At 40.5% G+C, this 15,000-nt stretch overlaps 1 protein-coding gene across 1 annotated transcript in view; it reads left to right on the forward strand.

Annotated features, from left to right (window-relative positions):
* The window catches only part of LOC119420281 (androgen receptor), a 76,163-nt gene extending 72,399 nt beyond the window's left edge, over positions 1–3,764 (forward strand). Inside the window, exons 4-6 of the mRNA XM_037687670.1 lie at positions 1,136–1,266; positions 1,344–1,495; positions 3,606–3,764. Coding sequence (XP_037543598.1) covers positions 1,136–1,266; positions 1,344–1,495; positions 3,606–3,764 — 442 coding nt within the window. The remainder of the gene's footprint in view (positions 1–1,135; positions 1,267–1,343; positions 1,496–3,605) is intronic.
* The last annotated feature ends 11,236 nt before the right edge of the window (positions 3,765–15,000 follow it).

The raw sequence follows: 15,000 nt of genomic DNA on the forward strand, positions 1-15,000 counted from the left end.
ATGGTCGTAGACTCCATTGAAACACCAGGTCTTTTAATGGTCGTAGAATTCATTGAAACGCCAGGTGTTTTAATGGTCATAGATTCCATCGGTGTTTCAATGGGGTTTATGACCAATGTGAATTACTGTCCTCTAAAAAGCTACATTTCCTAACGGTTCATGTGAGTGCTGTTTTATCAGTCTTCGTATTGCCACGAATCTCACTTTCCCCACAAATTTAATATTTTTAGCAGAAGAACTTCTGGCTGCTGTGTAAGTGCTGCAGCTAGCTGATTCTGTTTGTATTTGCACATAACTACATAATTGTATGTAAACCACTGTAAAATGCAAGCTGACAGCAATGTAAGGGTTTATAAAAATGATGTTAATATGAAATATTAATAAATTGTGGAGATTAAAGTAGTTTTGTTCAAAACTATCTGTTAGCTCAACGATCCTCTTCAACTTGAAACTTCTCAAACTGAGGTTGTTTATGGCGCTATCTACAACACGTTAGTTATGAATTGTTCATGGCCTATCCACTAAAACCCACTTAAAATTAGCTGAACTGTGCCTTCAAGACATACATTCATTCATTTTTATATTGAGACCTTGTCTTGCTAACTTACTTCCTGCTTTGATCTGCTCAGTAACTCTGTAATATTAGAATTTCACCCTCACCTGTATGATAGATTCAATCCAACACAAATTGGAAACTTTGCATTCAGAAGAGACGGAGAAAATTCAGCTCTTTTGGGGAGATTTGTAGTCGGATTGCTGGGACAACTTAGGAATGTGAATAAATTGAAAACGATCAGGTTAATAATAATGACTTCATGTGAGCAGAGACGGCAAACGCTGATGATGTCTCCTGTTCAGATGGGAGAATCGAACATTCTGTAATTTCTCGTTCTCCTAAGCCGTTGATAGAAGATGGGGTTTTAGTGTAGCAGATTCTTTAACATCTGGGCCCAGATGTCACATCATAAAGCAGAAGTTTCTATTGTCCTAATGTGTTTCAGAGTCAGCGTTCCTGGATTTCACCTCTGACACTTGCTCTCCGTCTCAGTCGTTATTCATTACTGAGTAAATGTCTTCACCTCATGGAAATGGAACATGGCTCACTCCTGTCATTCCCATGCTTTTACACCTGCAGACACCGGATGCACGTCTCCACCATGTATGAGCACTGCATGCGGATGAGACACCTTTCTCAGGAGTTCGTGCTGCTGCAGATCACTCAGGAGGAGTTCCTGTGCATGAAGGCCCTGCTGCTCTTCAGCATCAGTGAGTACCTGCCTGAACATCAGCACAGATACACAGACGTGCACTTGCAACCAAAAGTGTTTTTTGTGTGTGTACAGTTCCTGTTGAGGGCTTGAAAAGCCAGAAGTACTTTGACGAACTGCGCCTCACCTACATCAATGAACTGGACCGTCTCATTAATTATCAAATGACGACAAACTGTCCTCAGAGGTTCTACCAGCTCACGCGGCTCCTGGACTCTCTGCAGATGGTGAGACACACAGGTCCTGATCCTTTAAATAGATATAACTGAATATGTTATATTAATAAGTGGCGGTGCTGTAATCATTTTAGTCAAACCTCGAAAATAACAGCATGCTTGACGTCATGCAATGTGACTACATGTCACACTCAGAGCACAGTGGTGTGAACCTTTGCATGTGTGTCACACTTAAGGGTTTCAGATCATCAAACACATTTAAATGTTAGACAGAGATAAAACAAGTAAACATGATATTCAGTTTTTAAATGAAGGTCTTTATTATTTAGGGAAAAAAATCCAAACCTACATGGCCCGTGTGGAAAAAGTGATCGCCCCCTAAACGCATTAACAGCCTGGGTCACCCTTAGCCGCAACAACTGCAATCAGGTGTCTGCAATAACTGGCAATGAGTAGGCCTGTCGCGATAAACAATAAATCAATTAATCGCATGATAAATTAAAATTATCGGCCTCGTTTTAATTTATCAGCTTTATCATTTCTTCGTGTCTCTCTTTCTACTGAAGACACTGGATGACAAAAGGCTCAACTCCTGTCTTCTTCACTGACCCCTCCCTTTCTATTTTCTCTTTAAAATTTGTTTTAACGATCCAAAATCATGCTTTTGGATCGTTTAAAGCAGCTAAACAGAGACGCTAAGCTACGAGCTAAGCTAACAGGCCGACCTTTGGAAAAAACCTCAGTTTTGTCGAAGCTCCAAAATTCACGGTTGAAACTCGTGCTTTCGTCTAAAAAGTTGTTTTTCTTTGCAAAAAGAAGCGGAGAACTTGTTTCCTGATTTTTTTATTTATTTTTATTAAAAGCTTTGTGTGATTATTGTCAAATTTCAAACAATATTGTCGTTTATCTCAATAATTTCTGAGACAATAAATCGTCCAGCAAAATTTGTTATCATGGCAGGCCTAGCAATTAGAGTTGCACTCGAGTCCAAATAATCCGAACCGACCTAGCCGCAGCCATCATCTCTGATTCCCAACCGATCCGACAAATTAACAGTAATTACAGGTACGAACCCGAAACACCCACCCCCCTAACATTTTTAATTAAGCTTACCACCAACTATTATTAACAATCAGCTGACGCACGCGGCTGAGTAAAGGGGCAGAAGATCAGAGCTGAGGAGCGGTCAAAGCGCATTAAATGCTTCCCCTGCTTCTGCCTGCATCCTGCTCTGACATGTCGGATATTTTGTAATCTCACCTGTTTGGGTCTTGGCTGCACACGTCTGCTGAGCCCAGCAGCTGAATGAACGCCCATTTGGGCTGATGAATCGCTGGCAGTAGTCCATCTGAAGCTTAACTGAACTTTTTACCTCTTTCAACCGGTCAGTCAACATGCGGTCAAATGACTGCGTGCACCAGGTGTAGTATGGCAAGCCATGTTTGCATATATTGGATCATTGGTTGCGCACGTCCCTGACGCAATAAAAAGCCCGACACCAACCTGGCCCACACATTAGGCACATTATTATGGCCCGGCCCGGTCTGAATCTGGGGCGAGCTCCAGGTTTGAGTTAGAAATGACTGCTCTACTAGCAATGAGTGTTGTACAGCATTGTGGAGGAGTTTGGCCCACTCCTCTGCAGAATTCTTGTCATTCAACCACACTGGAGGGTTTCCGAGCATGAACCACCTTTTTAAGGTCATGCCACAGCATCTCGATCGGGTTCAGGTCAGGACTTTGTGTTGAGAACGACTCCATGTTCACTGGAAAAGTGACTGAGGTCAAACCATGTCTGGGTTTGATGGTGCCAATTATTGGCAGCCATCTTCAATTCAATTCAATTCAGTTTATTTATATTGCGCCAAATCACAACAAAGTTGTCTCGAGGCACTTTACAGAAACATTCACATACATAAAAGCCAATTAGTAAAGTTCTCTATATCTCGAAGACATCTTGAAACAATCAGTTGTAGATGTTCATCCACTGATGACTTTCTGAGAGTTTCATTAAAAACTGTCCATTGAACTGAACATATAAACACAAGCAAAAACATTATTGCTCACCTTTTTTCCTTTCGGCGGCAGGTTCTAACACATACGGTAAAATCCCGTGAGAACATCGGAGAACGTAACGATGACTTTGCGTCTTCTGTTCCAGACGGTGAAGAAGCTCCATCAGTTCACGTTCGACCTTTTCGTCCAGGCTCAGTCACTCCACACCAAGGTCAGCTTTCCAGAGATGATCGGAGAGATCATCTCGGTACACGTCCCAAAGATCCTGGCAGGTTTGGCTAAACCCATCTTGTTCCACAAGTAGAAGGATTTTCCTGATTCCCCGTCAGAACGTGTATAAAATGCTGCCTCCACGAACTTCAAACTAAGGCTGTGAACTGTTTCTCCACCTCGTCAGTCTGATTGCTTTTAGCTGGGTCCTGTTTTCACTTATCTGTTGGTTTTTTTTTTGTGATCAAGACTTTTATTTTTCTCCACCTTTTAGTAATAAGTGAGATAATTTATTCAGAGCTGGTTAAGCTTTTATCTTAAGAGCTGCAAGGTCTCATCGGCAAACACCTCACCGGTTTCAGAAAAGAAAAAAGATAAAAGAAATGATTGTTTTAGATACTCGTTTTTAAATCAACATGAAGTTGCAGCGTTAAAATCATGGTTTTCCCCAAATGGGAAACTGTTTTCCTCATGACCTACATAAAATCTAAACCCTATAAAAAAATCAAAGCTGATTGAATTAGGAAAAGAAATTAAACGCATCGCCTATCAACTTAGCAAAATTAGATTTTTTTTTTTTTTTTTTTTGCTGTTTAATGCACTTGCCACATTTTTGTATGTGAAGTTGAGAATAATAAAAACATTTAAGTGCTTTTGTTCATGCTAGACAATAAGATTTTTAAATGTATCTAATGGTACATGATTCAGTTTTAAAAAATATGTTTTTTCCCGCTTGTTTAAAGTCCTGGCGCCGTCCTCCGAGGCTGCGCTGCAACGATTACGCGTGTTTTTCCACAGCGTGGAACGGCTCGACTCCAATCAGCTCTGCTCCCACTGCAGACAGTTTCCCTTCAACATGAATCAGCTGCTAATTATCGCGCAGCCATCTGCAACTTGGGCTCCACGGAAACGGGACATAAAACTCCCGATGTGCGCAGGCCGACTGAGTTCACTTCAGGTCGGCACGGGTTCGTCTGCACGCTCGTTTTCTTTTAAGAGCCCAACGCTTGGATTTGTAATTTACGCACACATGGATATGCCATCCGTGAGCGCAGTCAAGATATCTGTGTTTTATGTTTCGAAGCTTCAGCTTCCAGATGTGTAAATTGGGCACGACAAAATGTAAAAAAAAAGTGTGTTTTGTTGCAGATGCGTTGTTGTTTTTGTCGTCGTTGTCGTTCCCTCAGGTGTTTTCAGGTCATGCTTCGTTGTTGGCTCAACTCGACTCAAACCACAAATGATTTAGGACTGAAACGGTGTCACGTACCGGGTTCTACCTACAAAGGGAGAACCATAAAATCCTGATTGGAGTGGAGCTGGTTTGAGCCAAACCTTGTAATGGAAAAAAGGGTCATCAGGTTTGACAAGGAAGTTGAGGAGTGCAGCTGAAAAACACACACTTTGTATCCAAAACTGTCTTCGCTCAGTAAACAAAATCTGAAGGCAAAGTTTGCCAACGTGTAAATATTACGTTTTATAAGGGCGGATTTGTGGTACAAGACGCAGACGGTTAAAAATCAGGGGTGAAATAAGTTGAAGACGAGAAAAACTTGTGTTTTTGACAGGAGTTTGAGGCAGCTGAAAAAAAAACACAATAAAATAAAATAAAAAAAAATAAAAATATATATCATGGTCTGTATTAAACATTCACCTCTTAAAATTAAATGAGTATAAAACTCATTTGGAATCAACATTTTCATTTAACCTTTTTAAATCATTGTGACTATTTATGCTCTCTGCCTTCTTTACAAAATATCAAACTATGCTTCATTTATTTGAAATCATACAAAGCTCCCACCTTGTTTTTTGGTTTATACAGTCGTGACATTTCCTCCCTCATCTTCACGAGGTAATCATCTGGATTTTTCTTCTGAATGTATTCAGAGTTTTACCGAAATGTCCAGCACTTTTCTTTCCCTCCACCTTCTCAGCTCAGCTCATTTCAAACCACCTCAATGAGGTTTCGGCCCGCTGAACCATCGTGCGCAGCACTTCTTGAGCCTGAAGGTCTGAAGTTGTGTTTAGAGTCAATGTTGGTCCTATCAGCCCTCAGCTCGAGGTCAAAGGCTTAAAGTCCTAAAACTCTGAATATTGCTTTCTTAGTTCAGTCCGAGGGGTGGTGTGTTGCTGTGATCTACTGTGATGCAGAAAACCATGAAACGTGTCAACAAACACCTCCACACCATCACACCTCCTCCTCCGTGCTTCACAGTAGGAACGCACAGATGCTGTCCGATGCACTCTTCTCTCCAATATTTCACTTTCTTTTTGGTCCAAATTGTTTTTTCTTCTTCTTTTAAAACTGAGTTTTGCTTTACATCGTCCTCCCTGAAGCGTAAATGTTGTGAAGCTGCAGCAATCTGAGCTAATAAATGTTTTTTAAGGGAGCAGTTGATATCTAACCTGTAGCAGACAGCATGTCAGTTTGGAGAAGCAGGGAGAAGCTCTTATTGAAGGGTGAAACCACTGATCAGAGTGGGGTTTATTCAAGAGCAAAATAACATTTTCCAGCTGTTTGAGCAAATACTTAGATTTTTTTAATCCCCTATGACATTTCTTTACAATATCAATTTTTTAAGCTAATGTGTGCATCGATGTGCACATAAAACAGGCTGTGACTCACAGTTCTGCCTCGAAACTACAACCTTAAACAGAAAAATTACTACAAAAATGGAGACTGCGTTTTTCTGGAGACATAAGATTTGGCAGCCGGCGTGTAAGAAATATGATTTAAAGTTATTGCAATTCATTATTTTAACTGAACTTTGTCTCATGGATGGCCTCAATTTACTTAATTCATTAGTATTTGACATAATGCTGAGTACTGAGGTTGTTGAAAAGATTTAGTAAAATATCATCACACATACCCAACTCCATTTATACCACTAGATTTTTTTCAGACTTTCATATTTTTCTCCATTTATAAAAAAAAATAAATCTCCTTTTTGGAAAAATTGTTAAAACACCTAAAATACACCATTCATTGTGAGAACATCCTTATTAAATACCATAAAGAAAAAAACTGAACAAACATTCATAGCTCGGCTAAAGATTATCCAAAAAACCAAACAGCAGCTCGCTTTGTTCCAATTTTGATGTAATTTACAGTTTTCTTTTAAAAATCCACTCACCCAACACAGGATCCAGACAAAAAGAGGCGGACGCTGGAAAAATTGCAAAACTAAAATAAATTAAAATGGCTCCTTTTTTGTTTTGGCTTCTGACGCACAAACTGCGCATTCATGAAACAAACTGCCGTCTACATGGATACACTAAAAACAAAAAGCTCCACTTTGGAAAATAAAAAAAACCTTTTTGCGTGTGGACAGGAGGTGCAAACTCAACCGAAACATCTCACTTTTTCTAATATCTGGAGTATTGTAGACAGAGCCTTAAATACTTGATCCAATTGAGAAGTTAAACACGAAGAGATGAGGCGTCCCATCAGAACAAAAATATTCCAGATGATTATCTGATGAAGCGTGGAAGGGATCTGTGCGTAGCTGTTATCGATCAGAAAACAGTGAGAACAACTTATATATTACTCATTTTTTCTGTTTACTACAACATTCCACACACTTGTTCTTTCACAACTCTTCTACAATTAAGACAAAAAAGTTTAAAAAAAGGCAGCTCAGTGTTAGTAGGCGTGTTTAAACCTTGGACTGGTCTTTGGAAAGGACAAATCCTGGATGACAGGAAACAAAAACCACAAATGTTACTTTCTCAGACTAGTTTCCTCTGCTCTAGGTGTAAAACTACTGCAGTTTTAATACATTTCAGCTGCCGGGACACAGAGTCTACTCAGAGCAGCACTTCAGCGTTCACACAACGTCTTAAACTGTGTAGAAACCTTCCCTGCTTCGTGCAGACATTGTTCATGTTTATGCTCTTTATTCAAAACTGTTTTCTCATTTTGCTAATTAAGCAGAATCATTTTAAACAAATTGTTACTCAGCAGTTTTCAAATCAGTACATTTTCAGATGCTTTAATTAAAGAGTAAGAGATTTATAATCCATCCAAACCCAGCAGCGCTTACTTCTTGCAGCAGTTTTATTCAAATTCACGACACACATAACGTTGTACCGGACACTTCGTGCCATTTCCTGCACATCAAACTCTGTATATGAAGGGTCATGTTTAAAGTAATCTCATCAAATCTGAAATTTGACAAAAACTTGAGTGGAAAAAAGGGATTTGGACGCAACATAAAGACGTGAAGAGCTACAAGCTCAAAGCAAAAGACGTTGTTTAGAGTAGAATAAAGCTGAAATGCACGAGAGCGATGCCACACAGCTCTTTGGAAAGTCTAGCCTCCAACACAGGCAAACGCTGCGCCACGAGTGCCAAAGGTCTCAGACTAAAGCAGTAAGTGTTCCAGCAGGGCAACCGGCAGAAAGTGGAAGCCAATTCAAAGCTGGAAGGTTTTCAGATGGAAAGAGAGAGCGAGAGGCCTTGACTGGATCTGCTCTGCCTTAGAGAGGGAAAAAAACCAAGAAGAATGTGAGGAATTCCTTCGAGATTACTCTTTAGACACTTGTGGTGCACGAGGAAAGGAATAAAGGAGTTGAATGAAATGATTAGGATCCATCCTGCTATTTAAAACTATTTTCAGTATCAAAGATTTGAAGCTTGTACTGTTTCTTGCCCTCAGTAAGTCTAAAAAAAGTTAACAAAGACATGTCATGAAGTCATAAAACATAAAAAGACTGAAATTAATTTAAAAAATGGATAAAAACCTAAAATAACTTAATGAAAATAACATATTTGAAGGAAAACCATAAACATAAAGAAGATTCTGTCAAATTATCTTTGGGTAAACGTGACGCTGCAGCAACCTCTAACTTTATTCAACTTTATTTTGCAGTTGAACATTCTGTAAATTCAGCAAGTTCCTGTTCCTTTCACACGCCTGCAGATGCATGCATTACGTGTTTTACTAAATGGGTGTGTAACGTTTTAGCTTTAGAGCTGCACAGCGTCCCTCCACTTGCTGGTAGTCCTCACGGTGCAACGCGCAAGACTTTTTCTTGTACAGTGCACTTTTAAAAAAAATGAACAGAAACGCTCAGTTTCACTTTGTTTAGGAAGGGAGCTTTTATTAAATTGAAGTGAACGTAAAAGCTTTGTCCCATCTACACAAACACACACGCTCACGTCCTGAACACGTCTTTTTATACCGAATTGGTGCAAAGTCGGCAAACTGATTTAAAGTTCTGCTTTTGATCAAAAAGTCCAACGTGGATTTCAAACCCTCTTAGAGTTTTCTAAAATGCACTACGTTGTTGAGACTGTTGCGAGAAAATAATTGTGGTTACGACTAAATGTGTTTCTGCTGTTTTTAGCGTTGTCGTGCATTCTATGGGGTTTGTGAAGGCATTAAATGTGCACAGCGCACGTCAGCTAGCCCCGACGATGCTCGAGGAAACCTTTCATCCTAACACAATTCAGTCGGCTACAGTGTTTCAAAAAAAGTGCCCGCTGTACTGCATCCTGACAAGTCTTTGTACATGCTACAGTAAATGTATATATTGATTACTTCACTGTCTGTTTTGGTGTTCAAACACTTGACTTTTCAAAGTAATCTCTTGTATGATTTCTATCTTTTGTGACCCGTGTTTTGCAGCGTGTTTTTTCAAAGATGTAAAGTTGCGTCACATTTTGAAAGTCAATTAAAACATTTTAGACTCTGAAGATGTGTGTCCTGAGTTTTTATGCAAGCACGCCGACATTCGTCTTCATTTATTTTCAATTCAGTTTATTTATAAAGTGCCAAGTCACAACAGAATTCGTCTCAGGGCACTGAACAGAAACATTCATATATAAAAATAACAAGTTAACACTATTTATCTGAGGACCAGACTGCTTTGTGCAGAACTCTCATCTTGAGCAAGCATGAAGGCGACAGTGAAAAGGAAAAACTCAAGAGGAAGAAACCTTTAGCAGAACCAGACTCAGGACAAGCGGCATCTGCTTCGACCAGCTGGGTTTGAGAGGAATGGATACACAATGGCAGGTCAAAAATCACATGTTAAAATAAAAATAATATCTAATGAAAAATATTCAGTTTTAACAATTCATTTAAGGAAATTAGGTCAATTTGTCCTCCAGTAGTCTAAGCCTATAGCAGCATAACAAGCCAACCCTAACTATACAGGTCCTTCTCAAAAAATTAGCATATTGTGATAAAGGTCATTATTTTCCGTAATGTAATGATAAAAATGAAACTTTCATATATTTCAGATTCATTGCACACCAACTGAAATATTTCAGGTCTAATTGTTTTAATACTGATGATTATGGCATACAGCTCATGAAAACCCAAAATGCTTGTCCCAAAAAATTAGCATATTTCATCCCACCAATGAAAGACAAGTGTTTTTAATACAAAAAACGCCAACCTTCAAATAATCATGTTCAGTTATGCACTCAATACTTGGTCGGGAAACCTTTTTGCATGAATGACTGCTTCAATGTGACGTGGCATGGAGCCAATCAGCCTGTGGCACTGCTGAGGTGTTATGGAGGCCCAGGATGCTTCGATAGCGGCCTTAAGCTCATCCAGAGTGTTGGGTCTTACGTCTCTCAACTTTCTCTTCACAATATCCCACAGGTTCTCTATGGAGTTCAGGTCAGGAGAGTTGGCAGGCCAATTGAGCACAGTAATACCATGGTCAGTAAACCATTTACCAGTGGTTTTGGCACTGTGAGCAGGTGCCAGGTCGTGCTGAAAAATGAAATCTTCATCTCCATAAAGCTTTTCAGCAGATGGAAGCATGAAGTGCTCCAAAATCTCCTGATAGCTAGCTGCATTGACCCTGCGCTTGATAAAACACAGTGGACCAACACCAGCAGATGACATGGCACCCCAGTGACTGTGGAAACTTGACAGTGGACCTCAAGCAATGTGAATTCTGTGTCTCCTCTCTTCCTCCAGACTCTGGGACCTTGATTTCCAAAGGAAATGCAAAATTTACTGTAATCAGAGAACATAACTTTGGACCACACAGCAGCAGTCCCAGGCGAGATGCTTCTGACGCAGTCTCTTGTTCAAGAGTGGCTTGACCTGGGGAATGCGGCACCTGTAGCCCATTTCCTGCACACGCCTGTGCACGGTGGCTCTGGATGTTTCTACTCCAGACTCAGTCCACTGCTTCCGCAGGTCCCCCAAGGTCTGGAATCGGTCCTTCTCCACAACCCTCCTCAGGGTCCGGTCACCTCTTCTCGTTGTGCAGCGTTTTCTGCCACACTTTTCCCTTCCCACAGACTTCCCACTGAGGTGCCTTGATACAGCACTCTGGGAACAGCCTATTAATTCAGCAATTTTTTTCTGTGTCTTACCCTCTTGCTTGAGGGTGTCAATGATGGCCTTCTGGACAGCAGTCAGGTCGGCAGTCTTACCCATGATTGCGGTTTTGAGTAATGAACAAGGCTGGGAGTTTTTAAAAGCCTCAGGAATCTTTTGCAGGTGTTTAGAGTTACGTCGTTGATTCAGATGGTTAGGTTAATAGCTTGTTTAGAGAACCTTTTCATGATATGCTAATTTTTTGGGACAGGCATTTTGGGTTTTCATGAGCTGTATGCCATAATCATCAGTATTAAAACAATTAAAGACCTGAAATATTTCAGTTGGTGTGCAATGAATCTGAAATATATGAAAGTTTCATTTTTATCATTACATTATGGAAAATAATGACCTTTATCACAATATGCTAATTTTTTGAGAAGGACCTGTAGGATTCATCAAAAAGGAAAGTCTTAAGTCCAGTCTTAGGGGTTCCAGGCCAACCAAGAGACAGTTTCTCCAGCGTGTACTGGGTCTTCTCCCAGTCAGACATGCCTGAAGTAACTCCCTAGGGAGGCACCCAGGTAACATCCTTACCAAATGCCCAAACCACCTCAACTGGTTCCTCTCGATGTGAAGGAGTAGCGGTTTTACTCGAGATTCCTGGATAATTGAACTTCTCACCCTGTCTCTAAGGGAGAGTCCATCTACCCTGCAGAGGAAACTCATTTCAACTGCCTGTATCTGCTTTCTCATTCTTTCAGTCACTACTCGGAGTTTGTGGCCATAGGTGAGGGTAGACTGACCGATAAAGAGAGCTTCGCCTTACTGCTCGATTCCCGCTTCACCTCAACAGACCAGCACAGAGTCCACAATACTGCAGATGCTGCACCAATCCGTCTGTTGATCTCATGCTCCATTCTTCCCTCACCTGTGAATAAAACACCAAGATGCTTGAACTCCTCCACTTGACTCACCCTCAACACGAACTGAGCAATCCACCCTTTTCTGACTGACGACCACATAGAGACAAACGAGACAAACAACCACTTACTCTCACTCACAACTAGGGACAGTGGCCGTGCACGGAGAGAACATGCAAACTCCCCCCAGAAAAGTTCCAGCTGGGATTCAATCCAGCAACCTTCTCACTGAGAGGCAACAACTCTACCAACTGTGCCACCGTTCTAAAAATGTGGACACGACTAGTACTTGTCCTGTCGACAGATTCCCCCAGTTTTATACTCTAACCATGTTTTAAACTTCTCAACAACTTTACCCCAGACCTGACTAATGCATTCCTTGGCCTTCATGATGCAGTTTGACCACTTATGCTGTAGCAAACCTTTGAGGCCTTCAACAAACCGCTGTGATTAAATTGCACCGAGGCAGACTAATTTACTAACTTGGTGACCTCTGAAGAACACACCACTTTTCAGATTTATTTTTACAAATTTTATTGAAAACTTTGTGTAATTTTCCTTCCACGTCACAATTATACGATACTTTGTGTTGCTTTGTCACACAGAATCCCAGGAAAATATTTTAAAGTTTGTGGTTGTAATAGTTTAATGGGATTAACTTTGACCCGTTGCTGATCGGATGGATTTCAAGATTTCTAACAGCTGTCAGTCGACTTGCCACAGGAGAGAATCCAACAGCTGGATGACTCCATTCTGCATCCACACCCAGGGGGTGCCACACCCTACTGACACGAGGCCAGCAGCGTGTTCATACTGCAAACTGTTCTCCATTTGTTCCGATATCATCATCTTTGTGCCACTGAACCTTTTAGTTTAATTTCTACCAGTTTCTGTCAGCAAGTTTAGTTTGGAAACCTAATTTACATTACCAACTTGAAAGGGGAGCAAGATGGCTAATTCACTGAGACATTTTGTCACAATACTCATTCGCTCGGTTTGTTTTCAGTTTATTCTGGGGGGGAATACACAGGATGTTTGGCAGTTGGTGTCACTGTTAGCGCTGAAAAGTTTCAATGAGATACTTTTCATGAATATACAGAAGCTGAGGACCGCACACAAAGTATCATTAAATTCACATGGAAACTTGAACTCTCAACACCAGCCAACCGTTCACCCAGTCCAGTGCAAGCTGGTGGGGTGGAGAGGGCCAAGGTGTGGAGGAGGGGGGCGGGAGGGTGCTTTGGTTCTCGTTTTTGGCAGAGAAAGGCTGGAATGTGAAGGAGGAATGGGTCACAAAGTGAATACAATGTCCAACTGGAAAGACATTTCTCATGCAGATAACCAGATTTTATTTGTATTTATATTTTATGTCTGGAAGGGATATATAGCTTTTTCCTGAAATGATGCATCCGGTGAATTAAACCTCGTGTAGGTAGACGATCAGCTGTGTGGTAGTTGAACGTCAGAGCTGGTCACGGTATTAGGCAGGCATCAGGTGCCTTCACTGTGAACCTCAGCAGACTTGAAGAAACCCCAGTGACTCAGCTCTCGGGGCAAGGGGCTCAGACTTTGGGTTTTGCCAACCGTTTTATAGACTCCCATTATATTTTATTGTCTCCAAATGATAAAGACTCAGACTGATGATCCCTTGTTTTCGCTGTGACGCCACCAACGGCCACGAAACATGAGACAAGCATAACTTCAGGATTAAAATGATCAACATGGTGAGTATACTTGCAAGTTAACATTAGCATGCTGAGACAAACACCACAGGAACTTATTATGGCTTCACAAGGCCGCCAGCACTGCTCTCCTCTGATGAAACAAATTAATACAACACAGAAGAGTCATTCATCTTCGTTTTTATGGGATTCTATATTTTGGGGAGATAGGAAAACCAGGAGCCCACAGTACTTCTAGGATGTGACTGCTATATGGGAACCACAATGATGGACCTGGTTTGAAGGGCTGTTGGAGGATCTCTACTTTGTTTTACGATTTAAATATGGATTACATTATTCAAATTGTCACAACCCACGTCGCCGCAAGATAGAAACAGGGATGTGTGTTTGTTCTCGTCATGGTTTCCATCCAGTTTATGATTACAGAAAAAAATTTCCAAAGATTAAATTACAGAAACATACATTGCCTATAAAATTTTTCTCCCTCTTGGATGTTTTATGCTTTTACTGCCGTCGTAAATCTATCGTAGTCAATATAAAATGGCATTTTTAACTAAATTTACCCCCAAAAACCCATCAATGTCAAAGCTGAATCAAAATGATACAGTAATACCAATTAAATAAAAATATTGGCATGTCAAATGCACAATTTTTTTTTACCTCCTTTACCACAGTAGTTGGTACTCTGGCTTTAATCGCAGTGCTGAGTCTCAATCAGTCTCACACATCTGGACACATCTGGAACTTTACTCCATCCTTCAAACTGCACAAGCTCTGACAGCTTGCGTGGGGATGGAGCATGAACAGATCCTTTCAAGTCAAGCCACAAATGCTCGGTTGGATTTAGATCTGGGCCTTGACTCAGCCACTCCAGAACATTCACCTTGTCTTCAAGCTGTTTCTGTCTAGTTTTCTGTTTGCCTCAAATTATTGTCTTGCTGGGAAAATAAATCCTCCCTTACGTCGTACTTCTTTTGCAGACAGCATCAAACTGTCTAGGATTTTACTTTATTTTGCAGCATTTGTTTTATTTTAAAACCTTTCAGGGCCGGCTGCTGAGAAGCATCCCCATAGCATGATGCTGCCACCACCATGTTTCACAGGATAGTGAGTTTGTGGTATTTGGTTTTTGCACAGCTTTTTGTCAAAAACTTTTAATCTTTTTTTATTAATTGCTTAAATATAAGCTGCATTACAGATAATACACCCTGCAAGGACTTATGTTTCTGTGTTTTTGTTACCAGGAAATAAAAACTCTACTAAATATACAAAAAGAAAATGTTTCACAAGAAGGCAAAATGAACTGGATGGATTCAGTAACAGCCTGTAAATAAAACAGCTGAATTTGAACTACATTTCATGATTTGAGAAAAAACAACAAAAGAAAAAGTCACTTGAAATATTCTTTATTTCCCTTTCTTGAAAAAAATAGCTAAATA

This window comes from Nematolebias whitei, chromosome 14, assembly GCF_014905685.2.
Source record: "Nematolebias whitei isolate Nwh7 chromosome 14, NemWhi1, whole genome shotgun sequence".
NCBI lineage: Eukaryota > Metazoa > Chordata > Actinopteri > Cyprinodontiformes > Rivulidae > Nematolebias > Nematolebias whitei.